The 19,755-nt window shown below is 37.2% G+C and overlaps 1 protein-coding gene across 1 annotated transcript in view; it reads right to left on the bottom strand.

Annotated features, from left to right (window-relative positions):
- rbpjb (recombination signal binding protein for immunoglobulin kappa J region b) overlaps positions 1-19,501 on the bottom strand; it is a 61,684-nt gene extending 42,183 nt beyond the window's left edge. Inside the window, exon 1 of the mRNA XM_051115098.1 lies at positions 19,342-19,501. Coding sequence (XP_050971055.1) covers positions 19,342-19,361 — 20 coding nt within the window. The 5' untranslated portion in view covers positions 19,362-19,501. The remainder of the gene's footprint in view (positions 1-19,341) is intronic.
- Positions 19,502-19,755: the final 254 nt, after the last annotated feature.

Raw genomic sequence — 19,755 nt, 5'->3', positions numbered from 1 at the left:
TATCACTGCTCTATTCACAGTGTGGACGTGCATAGTTCAGGAAAAAAGAGAAGTCCTGAAGTTATTCCCAAAGGAATAAGTCACAAGATGTGTATTTCTTAGTGGATGCAGTCCTTTATTAAAAGGTTGAGCAATATGTGGTACTAAATTTTTTTTTTGTGCACCTGAACTAGCTTCACAAAAAGAAAAAAGAAAAAAAAAAAAAAAACTCTGAACTATGAACAATGCTGATGTGTGTGATTTTGTCTGTTTTCATACAGGTTTTTTCAAACACTCCTAGTGCTAATGTACCTCCGCCCTAAACTTACTTAATCTGTTAAGTCATAAGCTGACAAGATGTCAGACTGCACAAACAAACAGGGCCACGTTCCCCAAAAAAGTAATGTTAGACTAAACTTTTGTGTTTGTGTGTGTGTGTACACAATGCATCCTCACTCTCCGTTGTAAACAAACAGAGTCAGCTCACATGTGTTCTTGGTCACCTCTCTTAGTTCTTGGTTGGAGTTTTCTGGTTCTAACAAATAGGGTTGTGCATAAAATTCCATGTTATCCACTTTTACATTAAAATCATCAGCCACCTTTTAAGTTGTGAGCTTTTATACATGGTACTGCTGGTGAAGGTTTGCACGTGTGTCCTCACACTCCATTGTAAACAAATAGCGTCTGCTTACGTGTGAGCATACAGTGGCATGTGAAAGTTTGGGAGCCCCTAGAATCTGTGAAAATGTGAATCATTTTTACAAAATAAGAGTGATCACACAAAATGCATGTTATTTTTTATTTAGTACTGTCCTGAGTAAGATATTTTACATAAAAGATGTTTACATATAGTCGACAAGAAAAAAGAATAGCTAAAATTATTGAAATAACCCCTTTCAAAAGTTTGGGAACCCTTGGTTTTTAATACTGTGTGTGGTTACCTGGATGATCTACGACAGTTTTTTTTTTTTTTTTTTTTTTTTGTGATGGCTGTTCATGAATCCCAGGTCCTGCAGATTCTTCAGTTTTCCAGCGTCTTTTGCATATTTGAACCCTTTCCAGCATTGACTATATGATTTTGAGATCCACACTGAGGACAACTGAGGGACTCATGCTCCAAAAGGAAACATGATTCATTAAGTGCTGGGGGGTGAAAACTTTTTGAATTTGAAGATCAAGGTAAATTGCGTTTCATTTGTCTTCTGGGAAACATATAAGTATCTTCTGTTGCTTCCGAAGGGCAGTAATAAACGGGGAAAAAAACAAAATTCCAGGAAAAATTGGGACATCTTCATCCTGTTCAAAAGTTTTCACCCCCCCAGCTCTTAATGCACCATGTTTCTTTCTGGAGCATCAGTGAATGTTTGAACCTTTTTTAATAGTTGTGTTTGAGTCCCTCAATTGTCCTCAGTGTGAAAAGATGAATCTCAAAATCATACAGTCACTGCTGGAAAGGGTTCAAATATGCAAAATGTGCTGGAAAACTTAAGAATCTGCAGGACCTGGAGGATTTTTCTTAAGAACACTGCTCAGTTTAACTGTTCAGAACAAACAAGGGACTCATCATCCAGGTAACCACACACAGTATTAAGAACCAAGAGTTCCAAAACTTTTGAAGGGGATTATTTTAATAACTTCTGCTTTTTTTGTCTTGTGGTCTATATGTACACATCTTTTATGTAAAATATCTTACTCAGCACAGTACTAAATAAAAAAATGACATTCATTTTGTATGATTGCTCTTATTTTGTTAAAATTATTTACATTTTCACAGATTCTGCAAGGGGTTCCAAAACTTTCGCATGCCACTGTATGTCTTTGTGCAAAAGACAAATTCATGAATGCGCCGAGAACCGTTTGTCCAGGCTGTGGATTAAAGGTAATAATGTAGTAAATAAAGTTCAGTTTCTTGCACAGATAGATCGTTTCACTTCATAAGACCTCAATGTATCATCAGGAGGCATGGGTATTTATTTGGTCTTGCTTGTACATGTTTGTTTTTTTTTGACTCTCAAAAACCAGCAGTCACAGACACGTAGTGTATGAATCGCCAATGACAATGGTTTCACCTAAAAATCTTTTTTACTGTTCTACTGAAGAAAAAAATAAAGTCACTTACATCTCAGATGGCCTGAGGGTGAGTAAAGTAGAAGGAAATTATTATTTTTGGGTAAACTAATCCTTTGAGTGGTTAATGAATCAGAAGTCTCATACATTCACAAAAAACAGCTTAATACAAAGTTCAGTCATTAAACTCTAGGTGGTGCAGGCTGATTCTAACTCAATCTGACATAAAAACATCATTATCCACAGCTGAATGGTTTCTTTTCATATCAGCAGCCAATGAGCTTGCTGCTGAACATTCAAATACTGAGTGCTTGCTGTAGCAGTTGCAGCATACTTCAGAAACCCTCCACCTTCCCCAGCTCCACCTGTATAGATCTGCTATGGGGTGATTTCATGTATGTTATATATGGAGTTTATTTCATGCTAGGAATGTAACAATATCAAAATCTTACAAATACTAATACCTCGATATGAAATCCACAATACAATATTTATTGTGATATTTAAAAAAAAAAACAAATGAAGACTTGGCGGGAAAAAAAAAAGAAAAATGTGTACATTTTATCTAATGCACTTTGAGAGTTCAAAATTAAGAGCTCAAACCCATGTTCAAAACTTAAGTCAGACTAAAGTTAGTAAACTGACTTGTTCACCTAAACTTTAAAGTGGACACAACCCTCTTTTTATTTGTGGTATACTGTCTCAGTCTAAATTACATTCACACTGGTGTTTTAGAAAGCCAAACAAATCAGAATATAATCATAACAAAAACAATTGTATATTATTGTTATTCCTATGACAGTAATAGCCATATATTGTAAAGCAATTGCACTGTAAAATAAATGAAAATGAATATTTTAAAAGTATATTATTTTTGCTTTACACGACAGTAGGGAAATTACAATACGTCTTTCCTAATTTCTACACTTGAAAGAGATATTTTGAATTTGAACTGCAATAACCAACTACCTATTTAAACCGCTAACTGTCAGCAATTCATACTGCACTTTTGACCTTTTATTTTGATGGAAAGAGCAGTAGAGACAGAAACGGAAACTACAGTGAAAACAGGCTTACAAAAACATGTCTCACTACAGATCTAGTGAAATGCTGTAATCATCTGCCAAGAAAATAAAGCATAACTGGTGACAGTTGCATTCCCAAACGTAAGCTAAACTCATGCAGTAAACAAGTTCACTGCATTCACTGTGAACTGAGCCGTTCTGAGGCGTGGAAAACACCGGATCTTGAGCTAATCGCCTGAATGAAGTGCACGCTTTTCTTTGAAATGTGCAGTGAAAACATATTAACCTAAAGATATTAACCTGATGAAGGGATTACGCCAAATTGTGCTTCCAGTTTTAGTTCATTTGACAGATACTGTGCCAAAGCACAACTGCCCAAAACAGAACTTTAAAGACCTTTAGATTAAGAATGTTATGTTAGAATAAGAAGCCGGAGCAAGGATGTAAGTTGGACAAGAATATCTCCGATTGAGCGATCTCACATTTAAGCGCTGTTGAGCCGAGGAGCGTAAAGCGCTTATCATTGTAGCCAATCACAGTCATGTCTGTTGAGCGCGTGAACACTACGGCCAATCAGCGATGTTTAAAAAATGACTCAACAGCACTCAAATGTGAGCGGGAAAAGAACGCTTTTAAAATTTCAGTACCGAAAGTACCAAACCCGGTACCTTTTGACAACCCTAGGATGTAATAATGAGCGTAGTGGTCGTCATTTACTCCCGACATCTGAGCCACTGAAGATGCAGTGGATTAAGTTTGTTTGTGAAGGGAATGCACCTCCCGATATACATAAATGTGTCTATGTTCACCCAAATCATTCGTGATCCAGCTTCACTTATAGCAGAAGTGAGTATAAGGGCTTTTTCTTATAAATCTCTGCAATCACCTTTCCTAATAACGTGCTAGTTAGCAATTTTAATGGCTAAATGCCTTAAGTAAACGAGCTCGTCACTCCACAAAGAGAAGAGAGGGGTGGGGCGAGCAGAGCTCATTAACATTTAAAGCAGCCTTGACCAGAACAGGATGATTTTTGCAGAGCTGATTTTGGCAAGGTAAAAAGGATGTTGTTTTACACTACACAAACCAATTTTCAAACAAAGTATATTACAGACTTTTCATTAAGACCCTACAGAATCATATCAACTTGGAAAATGGGCATCCGATGACCGCTTTAATCATGTTATATGTGCGGCAGTAGCATTTCCTACATGCTCATATCAGCATGTCTGTGAATGTACTGGCAGTAGCGAGTCTCTGTATTTGCTCTGTTGCAGCAGTGTAAAATATCTATTTCGCCATGACCAAACACATTAACACTGCCATGTATATTACCAAGCTAAACTCTCAGAGAGTTTAATGACGGAACCACTGTGATGAAAAATAAGGTGGATAGTTTTACTGCGGGCTCTGCTATTCTATTAGAATTAGAGCAATTTTTTTTTAGAACTTTATGGTTATAGTTATTGTTCCTGGAGTGAACAGCCTTTTCAGCAGACTAGCTGGGATAGAAGAACCTATTTTAACGCTGAGACAAAAATTGCACACTTCACCTTTAAGAAAATGAATTCCTCTTTTAAAGAGCTAACTAGCACCAACCACAGTGATGATTCATCTTTCACATTTAATTTATCTGATGTGTGTGTGTGTGTGTCCTGTCTATCAAGAGGTCCCTGCAGGGCAGACAGATAGACTTCTGAGATCTAAACCCCACGACTACTTTTACAAGGCCTTCTTATTGAGAAATACCATCTTCCTGAAGTCACAGCAACAATAGTCACACCACACCGGCTCTACTGGACAACCCCGTGTGCCAGCAGGACCAGAGGCAAACAACCCCGTCTGTAGAGCTCCTGACACCCGATACTTTCACCATAGAACCTGGCAATACACTCAGACTTTACGCACAATCGTGTCTCATTTGAATTCATTTTCAATTGAACACGCACGCCACTATAATTTGATGCAGAGTGCTGAAATAAATATGACAGAGGCCGAAGCATAATACCAGTGGCGTACCACAGCCCAACGGCGAAGCATTAGCCGAATCAGCACAGCATGTTGTGAATCATCTCCGCTCATTGTCTGCTTAGGTCCTTCCTCTATGAAAACCAGCTTCAAGCCAGTTTAAACATATGGATTAGCTTTACCTTTTATAGCGGCACCAACCATTAGTTCATTCGGAATTAATGTACTGTTAACAGAGTTAGCCATGAGCAAGAAGTTAGTTAACGCTCAATTGAGGCTTTGATTTCCTTTCTACCAAGTCATTACAGGATACGGTGAGCTGAAAGATATTAACTCGCGGAAGTCATCTGAGTCGAGTTAGCGGTTACCTCAAATTACCGAATTATGCTGACCTTTTGACAGCACCTAACAGCGAGCCGAGGGCTTTCCTAAATCATTCAGTATGTGCTTCTTATGCTAGACTACAACATTTGGCGAAACTTGTCGCAGGGAGAGGCCCGAGCTGTGCCAACACGTATCGGCCCAGGAGCCAACCATCACATTAGTGAGGATACGAGACTCTGAACAAACACTCTCACAATCCTCCCTGTTTGCCAAGCCTCCGAGGAAATCTGGATTGCACATAAAGAAAGAGAGGGAATGGCAGGAGAAATCCAAGACTAAATGAGAATGAGGGAGGAAATGACAGGAAAGATCTAAAAAAGGGTTAACGGTGGTAAAACTGAACGACTGACCATCAGCGAGCCAAACCCAACCATATGCTTTCCTTTAGCTGCTCCATACATTCAGGAATAAAGTTCTCTTTGGTGGGACCAGTTCATCTGATTAATGTTATTTTGTCTGGGCAAGGCTGGCTCATACTGGGCAGTGTGGCAAGTGCCATGACTGGATAAGATCAATTTGACGTGCGGCTGATCCGCTTGGAAGAATGCTGTGGTCAGCTCTGAAAACGGCTCATTAATTGATGGGTCAATAAGTGTCTGCGATGAAGAAATGGAAAAATGTTTAAAAACCGAATTTAAATCATGTGTCAAGTTCTTAGAAATGTGCTCTTTGTATTCACGTTTCATATAGTCTTGAAAAACACATACCGTTTTTAAAGTGTTTCAATGTAATGGCTCATTGGAAATTTTATTTTTTTCTTATTTTTACATGTAGTGCATGCACCATATACATGCATATCTCCACTGGTACCAGAGCCCTAAATATTATGTTTTTTGGGGATTCTCAAACAACATTTCACAAGCTAAATGTGACCCTGGACCACAAAACCAGTCTTAAGTAGCATGGGTATATTTTTAGCAATAGCCAAAAATACACTGTATGGGTCAAGACTATCGATTTTTCTTTTATGCCAAAAACTATTAGGATACTCGTGTTCCATGAAGATGTTTTGTAAATTTCCTACCGTAAATATATCAAAACTTTCAAAAAAAAATTTGATTAGTAATATGCATTGCTAAGAATTTCATTTGGACAACTTTAAAGGCAATTTTCCCAATATTTTAATTTTTTTTTTGCACTCTCAGATTTCAGATTTTTAAATAGTTGTATCTCAGCCAAATATCGTTCTATCCCAACAAACCATACATCAATGGAAAGCTTATTTATTTAGTATTCAGATGATGAAACCTTGATCAAACCTAGCCTTCTGACTGGTTTTGCCATAAAAATGTAAATTATATGATATCTGACTTAACTGACCTCTACATACAGTCATGAGGGTCTGCCGAGGTATCATTTCCTTTTTTCTGCAAGATGGTTGTACTAATGAATTTTTTTTGGTTTTACCACATGATTTGGTGGACAACAGTTTTTTAAACATTGACAAACACATTTGTTAAAATATTTTTTATAAAACCATAAGCTTATGCCAAACTACTTAATAAATGACTTTTTTCTTCATTATAATATCAGTACATTAGTACATCACATAACAATAGTATAATATAACATATTTAAATAAATTTTATATCAAATCTGCTCATCATATAAATTCAAAATTAATCACAGGTGTATGTGTAGCAATAGCCAACAATACATTGTATGGGTCAAGATCATATTCCATGAAGATATTTTGTAAATTTTCAAACGTAAATATATCAAAACTTAATTTTTGATTAGTTATATGCATTGCCAAGAACTTAATTTATTAACCACAATTTGTTAATTGTGTCTCGGCCAAATACTGTCCTTTCCTAACAAACCATACATCAATGAAAAGCTAATTTATTTAGCTTTCAGATGATGTTTAAATCTCAGTTTCAAAAAACTGACCCTTATGATTGGCTTTGTGGTCCAGGGTAGCATGCATACATTTCATTGTACTGTTTTGCATTAGTGTATGAATAAATTAATAGATGGAGCAAAAAAAAAAATCTCAATCATGTCAATGATTCATTCACTGATCTGTCATGATTTAGACACCCAAATGTCACTCCAAATCCAAAAGACTTTGGTTAATCTTTGAAACACAAATAAAAACTGTTTAATGAAAATAATTTAATGAAATATCCATGTTTATCATATGTAATGCACTCTATGTATGTGTTTATATGTGAAGTTTTGGTTACTCGGACTTCCAATGGAAGGACACAAACCTCTGAGGTTTCATTAAAAATATCCCAATTATCTTGAATCATTTACATTAAAGGTGACCTATTATGCCTCTTTTTATAAGATGTTACATAAGTCGCATAGATTTCTTAAAATACAAATTATTAAATTGTATTAAACGACTTACTGGACCATAACACACAGTCATGAGGCTCTAACAGAGGGTCTATTACTACTACTACTACTAAAAAAATATGTGGGTTCTTCATTATGTCAGCACAGTTGTTTCACAGAGACAATTTTAACATGCTTAATGAGGTGCATTCAACAAAAACAAAACAAAACAAAACAAAAAACAGCATCACATCACTGGACCAGTAATAAGGACATCTGGCTGATCCGTTTGGAATAATCCTGAGGTCAATCTGAAAATGGCTCATTAATTGATAAGTCTCTAACTTCACACTTGTCAAAACGTAAGATGTTACATAATCAAAGTAGAGGAGATCAAGTCATACGCCGGACCCTATTTTAAGAGAAGGGCGCTATTGAGACGTGGCCCTAATGCCTGCCCTTAAACGCCCCTGCCAATAGCACAAGGGAGGGGCATTCTGGAAGAGGGACAGGGAGGGCAGCTCTGGTTTGGTTGTTAGGTTGGGCCGAGTTGGGTCGCCTCGGGCAAGGCGCATATGGCTGAGCTCAGAATGCCAGCTTTTTCTTTGACATGGGGATATTTTAATGACAGGGAAAGAGTCAAAGAAAACTTTCTCCCTCTCTCTCATTCTGACCACTTCCAACATCAAGCAGAGCCCATAGAATCTCCATATGGGACTTTCTGGAGAGTCGTTTCGCAGCTGGCCGTTGGCCTAAAACAATCGTTCAAGCTCACGCTTGCACACACACGCAGTCATCTCCGCATGTGTACACTTTTAGTTCATCTTAGACACACCAGAAGGAAAAAAAACAACATCCCCTTAAATGTCTGGCAGAGACGGCCTTGTTTACCTCATGCTTCAACCAGAGCTAAACCACACAAAGGGGAAGAAAAGAAAATGACACTGACGTCCTATCGGTACTGAGTCACAACGTATTTCCACCTTAGACGCACGCTGGAGGTTCTCTGACTGGCAGCTGTACGCTGGCGTTCACACTCAGGATGCGAGCTTGTGCAAATACTGTGCTCACACTGCCGTGTAACGCTGGATTCGTTTTAATCCGAGCCCCACAACTAGCTGAAAGAAAATCACAGGCCTTACTCATCACTTAGTGAAAGCTGTTCAGCCAAAGTAACTTCAAGTACACTAATTGCAGGGGCCTAAAACCCCGGAACAACCTGAGGTTAAGTGTCTACCTCCAAGGAATATTTACAGCGCACGAAAACCAAAGAGCTATCCAATTCAGGGTTACCCTAACCTGGAACTGAACCGGTGACCTTTTTGTTCTTACTCGTGTTTCTTAATAACTGAGACTACAGTTTCCCCTTTAAAAACATGGAAGTATCTAAAATGTCAGTTCTTCTTCATATAATGTTTCCAGTTTTCATTCTGACCGATGGCAAGTGGACAAGATAGTGCATTAAGAGGTAATATAAGATTTAGGACAAAACACATAAAAATAGAAATAGATCTGCTTGTGGCACTAAGAGACTAACCGGAATCTATATTCTTATGATGCGATAGCTCATTCAAAAGACATCATTTACTCGCCTACAGTACATGTTGTTCTAAAACTGCATGAACTTCTTTCTTCTGCTGAACACAAAAGAAGATATTTTGTAGAATGTTGTAAACCAAACACTTACTGGTAGTCACTGACTTCCATTGTATTTTCTTTCATAATATGGAAGTCAATGGCTAACAGCAACTATTTGGTTACCAACACCCTTCAAAATGTCATCATCTGTGCTCAACAGAAGACAGAAACTCGTGCAGGTTTGGAACAACTTCAGGGTGAGTAAATACTGACAATTTTTTTTATTTTGGGGTGAACAATTCCTTTAAATGTCACATTCAAAAGGGATATATTGTCATATTCAATAAAACTAAGTAGGTGTCAAAAGAAAACTACAAATTGTTTTACCAGCAATACAATTCCATCATCTTTTATGAAAGGGCATCTCTTATGTTAAAGGGACAGTTCACCCAAAAATTTAAATTCTGTCATTAATTACTCATCATCATGTCGTTCCAAACCCGTAAGACCTTTGTTCGTCTTTGGAACACAAGTTAAGATATTTTTGGTGAAATTCGAGGGCTTAGCCTATTTTCAAAAAAAGTGGAGTGTTAACGTCTTTAATAAATCAAATAAATAAAATAATAAATCAATCAGTCTATCTTACTGACCCCAAACATTTAAACAGTAGTGTACATAGATTTTGAAAAGCCATACAGTGTAGATTGTTATAAAACCTAAAAATTAGTGGCAGTGACCTTGTGACCTCCAGTGATGAAGTCATTGTGACAGTCAACACATAACCACAGTGTTGTTTAATTTGAAAAAAAAAAAAAAATGACGTGTCTAAATTAACAGTGGGCTTGGTGGATCCAGTAAAGCACTAATGATGTCAGACCGTGTGGTGATATTCTGCAAGCATTTCAAATCCTCAGCTCAAGATGTGACTGCTGATCCGTAGGCTGAGCAACAAAATAGCTGTTTCCACTGACAGATGCGAGAAAAGAAAAGAATGACCTTAAGATCACTTGTGATCTGTAGCTGGGTGAGGGGTTATGAGGTCCGATAGACAGGAGGGTGGTGATGTGTTGCCTACACATGTCAGATCTAACTCACTGTCTGGTTTCTCTGTGCGTGGTTGTATCAACAGAGGAAACGCACACATTCACAGCTACTCTTTGTTCCTCTTTCAGCTTTCTAGCTCTCTCTTTCCTTCATTTAAGTCCAATGTGACTGAAGGAACTCCTGAAGGGGACAATCCTACCAAATGTCACGTACGTCCATCCTTTCTCTCCAACCTCAAACAAATAAAACACTAAAGTTCACATCAAAAAAAAATAAAAATAAAGCTTAATAAAGAAAGAGGCATTATCTAATGTCTTTTTCTTCATATATCACTAAATTATTTTGAAGGGATGCACCAGCATGATATTGTTATTTTAACTGGAGTGACTATAGAAAATTGATGATAAATGTCACAACAGAGGACAGAAAAACTGTGTAATGGTCACAAGACCTGAAGTAACAACTTTTAATATAAAACAGTGTCTTAACTACGCAGTACTAAAAGCACAACATGGAAAAAAACGAGACTCATTGCATTGGCAAAAGAAAACCATCTGATGCATATGTCGAACCAGCAGTAGCGCAGACAAAATCAGTGAAAGCATCCTCTGTAAACTGCTTTCATTGCATTTTTGCTTATTTAATGATACATTAACAGGAAACGGCATATCTTCACTTGCAGCAGATGGTCCCAATTAAGTCTAACCACAACACAAAATGGTCTGTAGATCTTAAAATAATTCACAAAAATTACATGATTTAGACTTTTAAGGTTTATGTGCACATTATAAAAAACTACCTGTGTCGATGATACTAATTACTTCTTCCCAATTATGTGCGAATAACTTTGGCCACTGTTATATCATACATTATTTATTACATTCATGTTTTTGTTCATTAACATCTGGATGTACTGAAGCATATTAGAAATTATGAGACTGGGTTGCTGTTGGAATATATCTAACAACCTCAAAGCACCAAATTAAACTATTGGACTTATCAGCAATGCTGTTCCTCTTGCCCATTTGACTACTCTGTCATGCAAAGATTGTGTTTCTAAAGAAATGACTACTCATGCAAGGTCATCCAGACCTTGCTTTGTCATTCCTGTGCAGTCGACTTCCCAAGTGCCAGCCACTTCAAGTGTCTCTTGTCATCCACCTCAGATCCCTGAGGAACAGCGCTTAGCAGCCTAATAGATGTCCTTGTCCTGGAGAGATGCTGGCAAGGCTGTGCTCCACAGACTCTCTAAGTAGCAGTAGTGTCCTTCGGACCAAAACAAAACACCTGAGTAGTAGTGAAACAAAGAGATCCACACAGAAATTGGATGACAAGCTGATTAGCTCCTTTTTTTTAAAAAAATAGAGGATCAAGATATGTATATACGCTCTATAGGGGGAAATACGTTATTAAATATTAGGAATTCACACGTGTAAGTTTCAACAGGTAACAATTTTTGATGTCAGTAAGGTGGGGATTTTTTTATAAAAGAAATTAACACTTTTATTCAGCAAGGACACATTAAACTGATACAACAGCATTTTTGTGCCACGTTAAAAAAAAATAAAAATATAAAATTATTACATTAAAGTCACAATATTTTGAGAATAAGTTGAAATTATGAGAATAAAATCGAAATGTTTTGTGAATAAATTGGAAATTGAGAATAAAGTCGAAATGTTTTGAGAATAAGTCAAATAATGAGAATAAAGTCAAAATTATGAGAATAAAGTTAAAATGTTTCGAGAATAAGTCAAAATTAAGAAAAAAGTCGAAATGTTTTGTATATACTGTAATATATTCTCATAAAGTTTATATTACAAATAAACTTTAAAGTCGGAATAAAGTATAAAGTCGAAATGTTGTGGAAGTCAAAATTATGAGAATAAAGTAGAAATTATGAAAATAAAGTTGAAATGTTTTGAAAATAAAGTCGAAATTTCAAGAATAAAGTAAAAATTTATGAGAATAAAGTCGAAATTACAAGAATTAAATTCACATTTTTAGAGAATACCTTGAAATTATGAGAATAAAGTCATACTATTTTGAGAAGTCTAATTTATGAGAATAAAGTCGAAATGTTCGAGAATAAAGTCGTAATTAAGAGAATAATGTCGAAATGTTTCAAAAATAAAGTCAAAGTGTTTCTACAATAAAGTTGTAATAAAGTTTATTAAAGTTGCACAATTTTGAGAGTATATTTTAGACAAAGTCAAAATGTTTCAAAAATAAAGTTACAATTTCAAGAATAAAGTAAAAAATATTTCGAGAATACGTTGAAATGATGAGAATAATGTCTAAATGTTTTGAGAATAAAGTCAAAAATCACAAGAATAAAGTTGAAATGTCTCAAAAATCGAAAGTCGAAATGACGAGAATTAATAGCAATTAAAAGAGAAAAAAAAAAACAACTTAAATAGACATATTGTTAGTATTTCGCTATAAAACTGACAGAATTTCAAACCTGAGACTTCTCAGCATCTCCCGGTGCTCCCAATCCGGGCCATTTGCATGTGCAATAGGCTAGAATATACTCTCAAAATAGTATAACTTTAATAAACACTTCAACTTCATTCTCATAATCTTAGGCTTTTTTAAAGTGGCACTAAAATTCAGTCACAAACTGAAAAAAAAAATCTATTGCAAAGCATTTTGCTGTTTCTTCAAACTTTTTATTCATCAAAGAATCCAGAAAATGTAACAAGGTTTTCACAAAAATACTTAACATCATAACTGTTTTTAACATTGATAATAAGAAATGTTTCAATGAGCACCAAATCTAGACTGAAGACAATAATTGGAGAAAAAGCTCCTGAAAATTCAGCTTTGTAATCATAACATTTTCATAAATAAAACAGCTTTTTAAATAGTTTTGATTGTACTATTAAAACAAATAAAAGCAGTCTCAGTAAGCATAAAAGACTTCCTTTGAATGGTAGTGTATCATAAGTGTATTATTGTATAAGTTCATATCACTGTTTTTGAATTGTTTACATTTCAACAACAAACAATTCATTCATATCAAGGAATTACAAGTTATTTTTCACAGCAGATAATTGAAAAAAATATCTATATTTCATATTTTCACTTATATTACAACCAAAAAAAAGATATTGATCTGTTCAGCTGATAAAGACTAGTGCATCTACATAGCCTATTAATAGTATCAAACTGCTATTTTCTATTTGGGGGCTACAAGTTTCAACATCCAAGAAATCCGAAATGTATCAACAAAAACTCACTGTCGCTGTGTTCAATTACAGGGCACACTCTTAAAAACAGCTGGACCACTAGAGAGTAAACACTGTCAATCAGTCACTCCACAGCGCTGAGGTCCTTCCCCAAGCCAAAACAAACAATTCATCAACGTGAGGCCATTTTCCTGTCATGCACAATCAGAGTTTTTTTTTTTCTGTCTAGTTTTGTTTCTTTTTCATACAGGGGTTCGCAGGTCCCCAGCCATATTCAAGCACACTGGTGATAACTATGAATGTTTACTGGACAAATACATAATCATCACACCATTCAGCAAATAATCCGGGTAAATTTAGTCTGAAAATCAAATACGAAACAGTCAAGGCGATCACTTCCATGTTTTCTGAATGAAACATCCTGGATGTTTGAAAAAAAGAAAAAGACAAAAACTGCTGACAGCGAAGAAAGCAAAGTTCCCTTGGCTATGCTGTAATCACAACCAAACGGCCAGTGCAAGAATGAGGAAATTCAAGAATAAAAGGGCACCACAAACACCGTTGCACTCTCGGGCTCTCTTTACCTCATACATAATCCATGCCAAGTCAAACACAATGGGGGACTGGCTTTTTTCTAGCCAGCTTTTCATAAAACCACAGCAGCAATTTTTTGGCTCTGTATGATAATGCCATTTTGATCCCTGAAGACAAAACTAAGACCATTTAAAACATTCCAAGCTCACACAAGTAAATAACATTTCTTGTTCTCTTAGCAGGAGCTTGCCAATGAAATCAAGACCCTTTCTGGCAAGGAGATAAGCTCCTTACGAACGATATATCCGTAAGGCAACTGACCAGTCAATCAAGAAAGAATGTTTCCAACGGTTTGAAACCATTCCAAAGTTTAATTTAAACTGACAGCGAATCTTTTTCCACAATCACCAGAAAGCATATAACAGTTACCGAACGCAACTCATGGCAAGGCACCAGAACTGATGCTGGGTGCCACTCAGACTCCGAGCCAAGTTAAATGACTTCGAAATTTGCCGTTTCATCCTCTAAGCTCCTGGTGTGACCATTGAGGAAAGCCCCAACAGTCTTAGCCACCTCAAATAACCGCATTTCAAACCGACGCTGGGCTTCGATGATTTTCTGTTGCAAATAGAAGTGAGAACACGTGAAATATACTTGGGCGGTTGTCACAAATAGAATCCAGACATAAAAATGATGCAACAGGCGAGTTTATTACACCAAGCAGAGCTTCCTTTTTTCTTTCTTTATACATACGCTCTCAACCAACCAACAATTTCGGCTAGACTTACACCACAGTAATGATGGCAACTCTGCGTGAAGGTGCGAAAAACATGCGCCATCCCAACCTAGGTAGCAACAAGAAGCCTCTCTTCATTGGCTTACCTTTGCTCAAGTACAAGGCAGGAAGCAAGAGCAGCAGGACGAGACAGCATGCGTGCATGCTCGCTTTCATGCTACGCGCCGTCTTGTTTCTCCTCAGACAGGTCACCGAACGCCCCTCCGCTCTTCTCACCCCTTTGCTTTCTCTGAGCGTCTCGCCTGCATAATGGGTATTAGGGCAGGAGAGACGCCCCGGGGGAACGGTTCTTTCGCGCACACACGCCTACCTGTTTATCAAGGCACACACCTTTCATTGTCCCAAGTGGACAGACTTTATTGTGTCATTATACACAACAGAAAAGGGCTACGCTCCAAGTCTACCTCGCATATGCTTTAGCAAAAAAAGAATAGATGGAGAATTTGGCCTGTGAAATGTTAAATAAAATCTCCTTCCCCTGGAGCATGATAGGGGCTGCATTGTGCTGGAGGTGATTCATGCTTTCATCATTCAAGGTGATGCTGGGATTGTTTTTCCTCCACACACTAGAGATCTTTCTTAAACCAAGGAACTGTTAAATTTGTTGTCTGTGAGCACCACAGTAACCTTTCAAAAAGCAATAAAGAAGCAACAAAAAAATCTGAAATATACACCTCAAACAATGCTATATTGTCAATGACACAACCAAACATTTTTGTCCTATTAATTTATTCTAAAATACAAATACAGTTGAAGTCAAAAGTTTACCTTGCAGAGTCTGCAAAATGTTAATTATTTTATCAAAATGCATTTTTTATTATTTTTTATTTAGTACTGACCTGAATAAAACATTTCACATAAAAGACATTTACATATAGTCCACAAAAGAAAATAAATTTGAATTTATAAAAATAACCCTGGTTAAAAGTTTACATGCACTTGACTCTTAATACTGTGTCGTTACCTGAACGTACAATAATGAATGTATGATTTTGAGATCCAACTTTTCACAACTGAGTGACTGATATGCAACTATTACAGAAGGTTCAAACGCTCACTGATGCTCCAGAAGGAAACGCGATGCATTAAAAGCTGGGGGTGAAAACTTTTTTAATTTAAAGATCAGGGTACATTTGACTTATTTAGTCTTCTGGGAATCATGTAAGTATCTTCTGTAACTTCTGAAGTCTAGTACTAAATGAAAAAATATGATATTTAGACAAATTAAAAAAAAAAAAACGTACACATCTTCATTCTGTTCAAAAGTTTACACCCCAGGCTCTTTCCGTCTGAATCATCAGTGGGTGTTTGAACCTTCTGTAATAGCTGCATATGAGCTCCTCAGTTGTCCTCAGTGTGAAAGGATGGGTCTCGAAATCATACAGTCATTGTTGGAAAGGGTTCAAATACACATAAATGCTGACAAACCAAAGAATTTGTGGGACCTGAAGATTTTTTTCTGAAGAACAGCAGGCAGTGTTCAGGACAAACAAAGGACTCATGAACAACTAGGACTAAACAAAAAACACAGTATTAAGAATCAAGTGTATGTAAACTTTTGAACAGGGTCATTTTTATAAATTCAACTACTATTTTCTCTTGTGGACTGTATGTAAACATCTTGTGTGAAATATCTTACTTTTAAGTCAGCACTAAATAAAAAAATAACATGCATTTTGTATGATTATTATTTTGGTAAACTAACATTTTGCAGATTCTGCAAGGTGTATGTAAACTTTTGACTTAAAATGTACATTTTACACATACAAAATATTCAGATTTTTTAAAAGATATTCTAAAAATCCATGTTTACACTCATATGTATTCAAGTTTTAAAGAAAATACATCATTACTTTTTAATTGATAGTTACAGCACACTAAATTTAACCAATTATTGTCCTATAGTCCAGTCCGACACTGTTTGAAGGAGATACACCGATGCCCCATGTTGATACCAGGTGTAAACAGGGATTTAGAAGGATCACTCATGCTTCACACAGACCGAGCAACCCCTTGTGTTAGCACACCGGACTCTCGGCCATTAGGCGAGCACCGGCCTCACATGAGAAGCCCAAGCTTTACCAGGTCAAACTGGGAGCAGTGCACAAAAGACTGTGCAGTGAACTGTAAAAGGCCAGCCACACTCTAATCGCTGCAGCCACTGGCATGATGATGCCCTCACACATGCTAACAATCACGCCATCTCTAATTTCATTGGTGGACATCAGCTGGACAGGTGGCCAGTCAACCAGTCGTTGGCTTCACTGTCAAAACGGCGGCGGTTCAGGTCCGCTGGAAAGCCCCCAAATAAACAGTCTGCCACCACCTCCACCCCTCGCCAGAAAAAGGAAGAGAGAAAAAAAAAACCCAGCCAGGGGATGTCTGTCACCTAGTTGGCTGTGTACAAAAATGACGAAAGATACCAGAGACTCTTTCTATTTATGTATAAATTTCATCAAAAGAAAAAAATGCCACTGTATACTCCATGTATGTATTATCGTTCTGAAACCTAATCAACCGGAGCTTTGTTATTATAATCTTGCTCCACATCAACATCCTTAATACGATCACCAGCATTAGAACAAAAAATATGAGATAACAACAACTAAAGAACTGAATGACAACGAGAGAATTTAGAAATCAAGAGAAATCAAGTTTTCTCCCCAGTAGCATCAGAGTTGCAAAACACAATAATGACTGTTTTCAAACAAGTTTCCCAAACACTCCCCATCTGTCGTTCAAATACACATCATTGGTTGAGCCAACAGTGTTGTCTCAGGCTAGACGGGATGTTTAAACAAACATAGCAATGTTTTGAAAACAACAAACCATTGATACTTTTCAGTTAAATCAACATGACAATGGTTAAAGGTAGGCCTGTCATATGATTAATCGCAAGCAAAATAAAAGTTTTATGTGTACTGTGTGTGTACTATATTTATTATGTACAAGCACACATTTGCATTTATATATTTAAGAAAAAATGTATATTTACATATGTTATTAATATATATATATATATATATATATATATATATATATATATTATTTTTTTAAATAAATACATACATGCATGTGTGTGTATTTATATATATACATAATTAATATACACAGTACACATAAATATTATGTAAACACAAAGTTTTAGTTTGCAAGTGATTAATCGCAATTAATCGTTTGACCGTCCTAGTTAAAGGGCTGTTCACACCAAAGACAAAAAAGTCTTATGATGAACAACAGAAGTGTAACAATATAATTGTCACGTTTAGATTTTTTTCAGCTGATGAATCAACAAAACTCTGACAGCTTTAAATAGCAGATTTTAACAATTTCACTGGGACAGGAGAAAATATAACCGAAGTCAGTTCTTATAATGACTCGTTCAAAGAGACTCAGAACCTAAACAGTTATCGGAGTGAACCACGAATCTTTTACTGAATCAGAACAGTTACTGAATCAACATCTGAATCGCTTCGTGTACGACAAGTTACTGTTCATCTCAAAACGAAATAACTTGTGTGTACATACGGTTTGTGAAGCTTACGTACGCTTTATTAATAACTTGTCAATATTTCGCCGCATAGTTAAATATTTGCAAAATAACTGTAATATGTAATTGAATTATATAAACAACCGTTTTATTCTATTTAATAATTTAGGGTTGGACGGGATCTCCTCCGCTAAGAGGAGACAGACTATTCTGTAAGAAACGGTGCCATAATCACACATTGTTTAGCAATGGCCAAGAGTGGCAAAAGCAAAACACTGCCGTGCGATAAATTGATTCGCAAAAGGCTCCGATTCCTAAACGTTTCCATGCTTCTTTTTCCAGTCGGGGAGCTTTAATGTCCTTAGTTGCACTTGCCATTAAATAATCATTCGTCTGGACCGAGTGAGCGACAGCAGAGCCAGCGGCTCTGTTTGGTAAACAACACTTCACAATCGAGCACATTTCCCTGCAGACAATCAATAAAACACATCTGACCACCGACAGAGCAACAAAAGCACACGTTCAGAAGGGAGGTGTTTTCCACTCCAATCCCACATGAAACAAAGCCACTGTACTGCATTACTATAAGCATACAATGTGCCTCTTCACCATGTGTACTGGGGACAATCCGTTAATGGGGGTTTCCCTGTACGGCGATGTCGCTTATTTGGTGTTTTTAAAAAATTCCAGTTATATTTTGGGATGCTGTGCGGTTAGAAAGTCAATGCAAAACGGTCTGGCTGGCCCTCAACTCCCCATGCAGGCACACCGCGATGGGCTCAATGCAACAACCCCACAACACACGCGCACTACATTCAAAATATAAAAACACACAGTCTGCGTGCTCGTCTGTAGCGGCTGAGCACAGAAATGTACAGTACACAGTCAGCGCACGTGCATCGTGGAAAAGAAACCCGCCATCTTTTCATTAAACCCGTTCATATGTGAGAAAGTGTGTAAGAGCAGCTGAACTCCTGCAGCAGTCCTGAATCTCAGACTTACCCTGTCACAACAGGCGCCATCTTCCACAAACTCTCACCAAAACTCCAAGACTCGCGAGATCCTCTCTCCCAGACCCTACCAGCCGCCGAGACAACAGAAGCAGACTGGAGACTGAAGGAGCGAGGGAGAGAGAGAAAGGGGGCGGGTGACGAGGACGGAGGAAGGGGGGCAGGGTGAGTGAAAGAAAAGGGCAGACACCACAACAACAGGCGTGGGAAACTCTGCTGATCTCGCGAGACGAGGAAAACTCTCACCATACAGCTGAGTGAGCGAGGCTCGTGTCATCGCGAGATCGGTGTGAAGCGCCGCGGATGGATGTTCTACAGTGCAGAAACGCTGTTTACCCGCTCATAAATAACCTCTACAGGCGGAATTGGCAACATATTTTGACGTTGGAGCTTGAGATTTCCCAGG

This window comes from Labeo rohita, chromosome 7 (genome assembly GCF_022985175.1).
Source record: "Labeo rohita strain BAU-BD-2019 chromosome 7, IGBB_LRoh.1.0, whole genome shotgun sequence".
NCBI lineage: Eukaryota > Metazoa > Chordata > Actinopteri > Cypriniformes > Cyprinidae > Labeo > Labeo rohita.
The sequence above is the reverse complement of the archived record's forward strand: the minus strand, read 5'-3'. Positions and strand labels throughout refer to the sequence as shown.